General features: G+C 44.4%; 1 protein-coding gene across 1 annotated transcript; it reads left to right on the forward strand.

The window, feature by feature from the left end:
* The first annotated feature begins 8,200 nt into the window (after positions 1-8,200).
* Positions 8,201-9,474, forward strand: LOC124673673. The gene is made up of 2 exons (XM_047209707.1): positions 8,201-8,936; positions 8,990-9,474. The coding sequence occupies exons 1-2, from the start codon at positions 8,201-8,203 to the stop codon at positions 9,472-9,474; spliced, it is 1,221 nt and encodes a 406-aa protein (XP_047065663.1).
* The last annotated feature ends 409 nt before the right edge of the window (positions 9,475-9,883 follow it).

Raw genomic sequence — 9,883 nt, forward strand, 5'->3', positions numbered from 1 at the left:
CAAAGTACATAGACCGCTATCCGGCATGCATCTATGCCTAAAAAGTCCACCTTCGAGGTTATCATCCGAACCCCTTCCGGTATTAAGTTGCAAAACAACGGACAATTGCATTAAGTATGGTGCGTAATGTAATCAATAACTACATCCTTAGACATAGCATCAATGTTTTATCCCTAGTGGCAACATCACATCCACAACCTTAGAACTTTACATCACTTGTCCAGATTCAACGGAGGCATGAACCCACTATCGAGCATAAATACTCCCTCTTGGAGTTAAGAGCAAAAACTTGGCCAGAGCCTCTACTAATAACGGAGAGCATGCAAGATCATAAACAACACATAGGTAATAACTTGATAATTAACATAACATAGTATTCTCTATCCATCGGATCCCGACAAACACAACATATAGAATTACGGATAGATGATCTTGATCATGTTAGGCAGCTCACAAGATCCAACAATGAAGCACAATGAGGAGAAGACAACCATCTAGCTACTGCTATGGACCCATAGTCCAGGGGTGAACTACTCACTCATCACTCCGGAGGCGACCATGGCGGTGAAGAGTCCTCAGGGAGATGAATCCCCTCTCCGGCAGGGGTGCCGGAGGAGATCTCCGAGAATCCCCGAGATGGGATTGGCGGCATCGGCGTCTCGGAAGGTTTTCCGTATCGTGGCTCTCGGTGCTGGGGGTTTCGCGACGGAGGCTATTTAGTAGGCGGAAGGGCGGGTAAGAGGCGGCACGAGGGCCCACACCATAGGTCGGCGCGGCCGGGGCACAGGCCGCGCCGCCCTGTTGTGTCGCCACCTCGTGGCCCCACTTCGACTCTCCTTCGGTCTTACGGAAGCTTCGTGGCAAAATAGGACCACTGGGCGTTGATTTCGTCCAATTCGAGAATATTTCGTTACTAGGATTTACGAAACCAAAAACAGCGAGAACACGACAAGCGGCTCTTCGGCATCTTGTTAATAGGTTAGTGCCGAGAAAATGCATAAATACGACATATAAGTGTGCATAAAACATGTAGATATCATCAATAATGTGGCATGGAACATAAGAAATTATCGATACGTCGGAGACGTATCGGCATCCCCAAGCTTAGTTACGCTCGTCCCGAGCGAGGTAAAACGATAACAAAGATAATTTACGAAGTGACATGCCATCATAACCTTGATCATACTATTTGTAAACATATGTAATGAATGCAGCGATCAAAACAATGGTAATGACATGAGTAAACAAATGAATCATAAAGCAAAGACTTTTCATGAATAGTACTTCAAGACAAGCATCAATAAGTCTTGCATAAGAGTTAACTCATAAAGCAATAAATCAAAGTAAAGGTATTGAAGCAACACAAAGGAAGATTAAGTTTCAGCGGTTGCTTTCAACTTGTAACATGTATATCTCATGGATAATTGTCAACATAGAGTAATATAACAAGTGCAATATGCAAGTATGTAGGAATCAATGCACGGTTCACACAAGTGTTTGCTTCTTGAGGTGGAGAGAGATAGGTGAACTAACTCAACATAAAAGTAAAAAGAATGGTCCTTCAAAGAGGAAAGCATCGATTGCTATATTTGTGCTAGAGCTTTTATTTTGAAAACATGAAACAATTTTGTCAACGGTAATAATAAAGCATATGAGTTATGTAAATTATATCTTACAAGTTGCAAGCCTCATGCATAGTATACTAATAGTGCCCGCACCTTGTCCTAATTAGCTTGGACTATCGGATCATCACAATACACATGTTTTAACCAAGTGTCACAATGGGGTACCTCCATGCCGCTCTGTACAAAGGTCTAAGGAGAAAGCTCGCATTTTGGATTTCTCGCTTTTGATTATTCTCAACTTAGACATCCATACGGGACAACATGGACAACGAGATAATGGACTCCTCTTTAATGCATAAGCATGTGGCAACAACTATTATTCTCATATGAGATTGAGGATATATGTCCAAAGCTGAAACTTCCACCATGAATCATGGCTTTAGTTAGCGGCCCAATGTTCTTCTCTAACAATATGCATGCTCCAACCATTAAGGTGGTAGATCTCTCTTACTTCAGACAAGACGGACATGCATAGCAACTCACATGATATTCAACAAAGAATAGTTGGTGGCGTCCCCAGAAACATGGTTATCGCACAACAAGCAACTTAATAAGAGATAAAGTGCATAAGTACATATTCAATACAACAATAGTTTTTAAGCTATTTGTCCCATGAGCTATATATTGTAAAGGCGAATGATGGAATTTTAAAGGTAGCACTCAAGCAATTTACTTTGGAATGGCGGAGAAATACCATGTAGTAGGTAAGTATGGTGGACACAAATGGCATAGTGGTTGGCTCAAGGATTTTGGATGCATGCGAAGTATTCCCTCTCGATACAAGGTTTAGGCTAGCAAGGTTTATTTGAAACAAACACAAGGATGAACGGTGCAGCAAAACTCACATAAAATACATATTGTAAACATTATAAGACTCTACACCGTCTTCCTTGTTGTTCAAAACTCAATACTAGATATTATCTAGACTTTAGAGAAACCAAACATGCAAACCAAATTAGCAAGCTCTAGGTGTTTGTTCATTAATGGGTGCAAAGTATATGATGCAAGAGCTTAAACATGAGCACAACAATTGCCAAGTATCAAATTATTCAAGACATTTTAGAATTACTACATGTAGCATTTCCCGATTCCAACCATATAACAATTTAACGAAGAAGATTCAACCTTCGCCATGAATACTATGAGTAAAGCCTAAGGACATATTTGTCCATATGCAACAACGGAGCGTGTCTCTCTCCCACACAATGAATGCTAGGATCCATTTTATTCAAACAAAAACAAAAAACAAAAACAAACCGACGCTCCAAGCAAAGCACATAAGATGTGACGGAATAAAAATATAGTTTCAGGGGAGGAACCTGATAATGTTGTCGATGAAGAAGGGGATGCCTTGGGCATCCCCAAGCTTAGACGCTTGAGTCTTCTTAAAATATGCAGGGGTGAACCACGGGGCATCCCCAAGCTTAGAGCTTTCACTCTCCTTGATCATATTGCATCATACTCCTCTCTTGATCCTTGAAAACTTCCTCCACACCAAACTCAAAACAACTCATTAGAGGGTTAGTGGACAATAAAAATTAACATGTTCAGAGGTGACACAATCATTCTTAACACTTCTGGACATTGCATAAAGCTACTGGACATTAATGGATCAAAGAAATTCATCCAACATAGCAAAAGAGGCAATGCGAAATAAAAGGCAGAATCTGTCAAAACAGAACAGTCCGTAAAGATGGATTTTATTGAGGCACCAGACTTGCTCAAATGAAAATGCCCAAATTTAATGAAAGTTGCGTACATATCGGAGGATCACTCACGTAAATTGGCATAATTTTCTGAGTTACCTACGGAGAATTAGGCCCAGATTCGTGACAGCAAAGAAATGCTGTTTGCACGCGATAATCCAAATCTAGTATTCACTTTACTATCAAAGACTTTACTTGGCACAACAAAACACAAAACTAAGATAAGGAGAGGTTTCTACAGTAGTAAACAACTTCCAAGACTCAAATATAAAACAAAAATACTGTAGTAAAAACATTGGGTTGTCTCCCATAAGCGCTTTTCTTTAACGCCTTTCAGCTAGGCGCAGAAAGTGTATATCAAGTATTATCAAAAAGTGATGCATCTTCAGCGGGGTTTGGAGTTTTCTCAACCATGCATAGTATATTAGATACATAAGTTTCAGCGGCTCCCTTTTCATTAGTCTTGGGCTTGCTACTCTCATCAAACAAATTTTCAGGGAACAAGCCAAGCATAGTTATTTTCTAACGCTTCATTCATCGCTAGGAGCTTACATGGTATTGGTGCTTTGATCTCCCCACCATCATTAATATTATTAGTGTACCTTACTCTCTCCATGTCCATTTTTTCAAGGATACTAACAAAATTGGTATAAGAACCAAGCATCTTATATTTAATAAAGACTTTTCTAGCCTCTCTTGCTATACTACCAAATTCTCTAAGAAGGGTTTCTAAAACAAAATCTTTCTTTTCCCCTTCTTCCATATCACCAAGTGTAAGAAACATGTGTTGGATTATAGGATTGAGATTAAAAAATTTAGTTTCCAACATGCGAACTAAAGCAGCAGCAGCAATTTCATAAGTAGGAGCAAGTTCTACCAAGTGTCTATCTTCAAAATCTTCAACGGTACTAACATGATTGAAAAATTCTTCTATATTATTTCTCCCAACTATGGACCCACGTCCTACCGGTATATCTTTTACGGTAAAATTAAAAGGAAACATAATGAATCAAGTAAAGTAAATGCAAGTAACTAATTTTTTGTGTGTTTTTGATATAGAGTGCAAGACAGTAAATAAAGTAAAGCTAGCAACTAATTTTTTTGTGTTTTGATATAATGTAGCAAACAAAGTAGTAAATAAAATAAAGCAAGACAAAAACAAAGTAAAGAGATTGAGAAGTGGAGACTCCCCTTGCGGCGTGTCTTGATCTCCCCGGCAACGGCGCCAGAAATTTGCTTGATGCGTGTAGTTGACACGTCCGTTGGGAACCCCAAGAGGAAGGTGTGATGCGCACAGCGGCAAGTTTCCTCGGTAAGAAACCAAGGTTTAATCGAACCGGTAGGAGTCAAGAAGCACGTTGAAGGTTGATGGCGGCGGGATGTAGTGCGGCGCAACACCGAGATTCCGGCGCCAACGTGGAACCTGCACAACACAACCAAAGTACTTTGCCCCAACGAAACGGTGAGGTTGTCAATCTCACCAGGCTTGCTGTAACAAAGGATTAACCGTATTGTGTGGAAGATGATTGTTTGCAAGAACAGTAAAGAACAAGTATTGCAGCAGATTGTATTTCAGTATAAAAGAATAGGACCGGGGTCCACAGTTCACTAGAGGTGTCTCTCCCATAAGATAAAAGCATGTTGGGTGAACAAATTACAGTCGGGCAATTGACAAATAGAGAGGGCATAACAATGCACATACATGACATGATAAATATAGTGAGATTTAATTGGGCATTACGACAAAGTACATAGACCGCTATCCAGACATGCATCTATGCCTAAAAAGTCCACCTTCGAGTTATCATCCGAACCCCTTCAAGTATTAAGTTGCAAAACAACGGACAATTGCATTAAGTATGGTGCGTAATGTAATCAATAACTACATCCTTAGACATAGCATCAATGTTTTATCCCTAGTGGCAACGACACATCCACAACCTTAGAACTTTCCGTCATCTGTCCCAGATTTAACGGAGGCATGAACCCACTATCGAGCATAAATACTCCCTCTTGGAGTTAAGAGCAAAAACTTGGCCAGAGCCTCTACTAATAACGGAGAGCATGCAAGATCATAAACAACACATAGGTAATAACTTGATAATTAACATAACATAGTATTCTCTATCCATCGGATCCCGACAAACACAACATAGAATTACAGATAGATGATCTTGATCATGTTAGGCAGCTCACAAGATCCAACAATGAAGCACAATGAGGAGAAGACAACCATCTAGCTACTGCTATGGACCCATAGTCCAGGGGTGAACTACTCACTCATCACTCCGGAGGCGACCATGGCGGTGAAGAGTCCTCCGGGAGATGAATCCCCTCTCCGGCAGGGTGCCGGAGGAGATCTCCGAGAATCCCCCGAGATGGGATTGGCGGCATCGGCGTCTCGGAAGGTTTTCCGTATCGTGGCTCTCGGTACTGGGGGTTTCGCGACGGAGGCTATTTGTAGGCGGAAGGGCAGGTAAAGAGGCGGCACGAGGGGCCCACACCATAGGTCGGCGCGGCCAGGGCCTGGGTCGCGCCGCCCTGTTGTTTCGCCACCTCGTGGCCCCACTTCGACTCTCCTTCGGTTTTCTGGAAGCTTCGTGGCAAAATAGGACCCTGGGCGTTGATTTCGTCCAATTCCGAGAATATTTCGTTACTAGGATTTCTGAAACCAAAAATAACAGAAAACAGCAAGTGGCTCTTCGGCATCTTGTTAATAGGTTAGTGCCAGAAAATGCATAAATACAACATATAATGTGTATAAAACATGTAGATATCATCAATAATGTAGCATGGAACATAAGAAATTATCGATACGTCGGAGACGTATCAAGCGGCACCGAACCTTCCCCAAATCAACAAAACCAACTTGCACCTACGCCGCCATCTATGGGGACCGATACTGGACCAACAAACTAAGAAGAAGTCGAGAGTCAAAAGGAAGGGGGCTTTGCGTGGTACCTACAAGGATGAGAACGACACCCAAAGGCATACTCGTAGGTGGCACTAACCTATAAATCTTTCACCAATGCCCCCAACCAGTAACTCTATCGATCTCATTCGCGAACCACCATGAAACACCGACTAATGGCATGAGGAAGAAAACACCAACAACACCTGTAGCTTACCACCTACCCACAGTAGGCTTCGGGGCGGCCACCGAGACTAGAAGATTCACCGAATTAGAGTAGTCAGACAAACATTTAAGCCGAGCGACCAAGAAGATACCACTTGAAACTCCAAAGTCAATAAAGTTGCAAACCTCAAGAGGGTGGCCATATCGATGGAAGTAGGCTGCCAGATCGATAGACAAACAGATGGAGGAGATGGAAGGCATTGCCCGACGCTTGAAAACTAGGCCTAGACCCTGGCCAAAAAGCCTGACGGGATGCATGCCAAACCTCTTTCGTATTTAACACATTTGCACTACCCAGGCCTGACCGGGCCATCGGGCCAACATTTTCAGTCCAAGGCATGAGAATTTCGGGCCGGGCTGGCCATGCTCAGGTATAGCGTCATTGGAGGCACGACCGCCCACCGCTCGAACCATGATGGATGCACCCATCACCACCCATAGACCTAAAGATCCCGGTGACAAATTCAGTAGTAGGTGGGAAGCATTTTGCAAGAGTTGCCATGGTGGTGCCAAGTGGTGCGAACGGGAGCCACGCAATAACGCCTGGTGGGTGGTCTTTGAGGAGGCACAAGTTTACCCATGTGGTGGTCCAGAAGTGATAAGGTACGGGGCCATCCCTAGGCAATGCTATTCATTGATGTCCAACTCAGTGGTTATCGGTGCTTACACATGTAATGCATGCATATAAAGATGAGGTTACGTGGAAAAGAGTATAAAGCGGAGGAGATGGATAGAAATAAACCCCCTCGATATTTTATATAGAGTAGGAAAACAACAAGAGGGAAATGTATCACATGTTGGACCCCACAAAAAGTCCAATCTTCTTTTGCAACCTCGTGCTAGCCTGGAAAAACATGTCATGCCAAAAAGGCAAGCGCATACATGCCGTAAGTATGGCAACGGTTACTCAAAAAATCATTCCGTGTATATGAACAATTGGATAGTATGTGGGTGGCACTCATTAGGAAGTGATTACTTTCACGTCATGGGAGGTGCCACCGCTCATGGCCTGCGGCGACTTCAGTAATAGGTGGGAAGAATTTCACAAGGGTTGTCATGGTGGTTTCAAGTGGTGCGAACGGGAGCCGCACAATAACGCCTGGTGGGCTCTCTCCGATGAGGTACGAGTTTCCCATGTGGTGGTCTAGTGGTGTTTACGTGTGGGTAATCCCTATGCAATGCTACTCATTTCGTCCATCTAAGTGGCTATTAGTGTCTCCGCATGTAATACATGAAGATAAAAAAATGAGGATTAGGTGGACAAGAATATAAAAGTGGCGTAGATGGGTAGAGATACCTCCTCTATATTTTTTATGGAGCGAGAGCATGACTAGAGGAGAAGCGTAAAAAGTATCACATGGTGAGCCCCACAAAACGTGGCATCTTCTTCGAAAATACGTGTCATGCCAAAAATGCAAACGCATACACACCGTAAATGTAGTGACGGTTAGTCCAAAAATCATTACGTATATATGACACAATTGGACACTATGAGAGTGGCACCCACTCGAAAGTGCTTAATAAGTGAGTGTCAATTGTTTTTAGTTTTATAAAAATATTTATCTATTATGACAAGTCTACCATCTTCCCTGTTCCTTCTAGAAGATAAATTGATGGCTATTAAAGAGAGCAAAAGCTCACACGAGAACACACATCTTCTTCTCCATCCTCATTTATTACCTCTTCCCCCACCAAGCCTACGCATCTAGCCCTCCCCTTCTATTTCCGCTCCCATGGCTGACTCTACACTTCGTCCAAGGAAGGACCTCCCTTCCGACCTCCTCACCGAGATCGCCTGCCGCTTACCGTGCCTCATCGACCGCCTCGGCATGTCGAGGACATGCCGCGATTGGTGGTTGGCGGTCAAACGGTCATCGCCCCCGCGTCAACTCCCATGGCTCCTCCTCCCGGACCCCACCACTTCCCCTGTGAACACGGGGAGCGTATCCTTTTACTGTGTGCTCGGCAAGGGCAACGGAGACACCCACAACCTCCGCATCGGGGAAGACACTGGCAATGCACGCTTCTTCGGCTCCTATGATGGTGGTTGGATCTTGCTCGCCCATGGGCAAACCGACCGCCACATGCTCCTCAACCTCCATACCGACCGGCGGTTATTCCTCCCTGACCACGTCTATTATGTGTCACCTGAGGGAGGGGCTGTATTGACTCCCGTGTCCACAACCATCCTAGTCGCCACCTTCTCTTCCCCGCCGGGGCAGAACACACAGTGCTTCGGCGCTGCCATCATCGACTCAACGTGGGGGGTGTGTCGCCCGCAACTTGCCTTCTGGAGCATGGAGGTGTGCGGTGTTCGTCGTCCAGTGGCCATGGGTTTCATGAAGAGTTTATGTGAACCGTGGTCCCGACCTGAGGATGTCATATATCACAGAGGAGCTTTCCATTTCCTAACTGATGCAGAGCATGTTGTCGTGTATGACATATTCGAGCTCCAAGAAGTTGAAGAAGGTAGGAGTATATGTTTGAGGATTGATGCACACCACTGCGAGTATTTGATGCAGGGGGACCTCGCGGCTCCACATCAGTCAGGGCTCGCTACCTCGTGGAGTCCCGCGGGGAACTGCTGATGGTCATGAGATACGCGGGAAATTCTCCTGCATGGTTCCCGCACACAGGGGGATTCCAGGTGTACCAGGCAACGCAGCTCCCCACCGGCGCCAGCCAGGTTCAGCTCGCCTGGACCGAGCTGCATTCGCTGGATGGAAGGATGTTGTTCGTGGCGCGGGGGTGCTCCAGGTCCTACGAGGTGGCTGATTTCCCCGGCTCTGCCTTTGGAGAAGGCATCTACTTCTTGGATGACCGGAAATCGAACGACATAGAGATGGTGTCCCTCGCAGCGCATGCGGCGCCCCGGCGCTGGTACACCTGCAGTGACAACGGGAGGTGTCGGTTGGTGGTGGGGGAGCCGCGTCTTCAAGTCTTCCGCCGCTGGTTCACGAACAAGGAACACTCTGACTACTCGCCCCCGATTTGGTGTATCCCTTGAGGTCCGTGAGGTGCAGGTTTCAGTTATGGTGCTCCGGTTATTTCATTTTACTAGTTCATTATGGATCGTGGTGTTGAGTGCTACATTTGAGTAGTAATCTATTGTTTCACTATTGGACCTTTCAAGACTTGCAGTTTTAGATTGTTGTATGTATGATTCCGGCACTTGATTTCTGGCACATGGAAGCTTATTAGATTTCCAGATTTAGTTGAGAATAGGCTGAATGTCTGAATGCACACCCCTTAGTTATTAGGTGAACCGAGTAACATCCTCATCTTTTTATCACCGGATAAAAATAGCAAGTGTGGTGCTATGTGTTTATAGAGTAACAACTTTCCTATGTTAATGGTCAGAATTTTTTGATGATTATATATTATCACATCTTTGCCTAAATTGTCAGACTGTGTAA

Source organism: Lolium rigidum, chromosome 7 (genome assembly GCF_022539505.1).
Source record: "Lolium rigidum isolate FL_2022 chromosome 7, APGP_CSIRO_Lrig_0.1, whole genome shotgun sequence".
NCBI classification, from domain to species: domain Eukaryota; kingdom Viridiplantae; phylum Streptophyta; class Magnoliopsida; order Poales; family Poaceae; genus Lolium; species Lolium rigidum.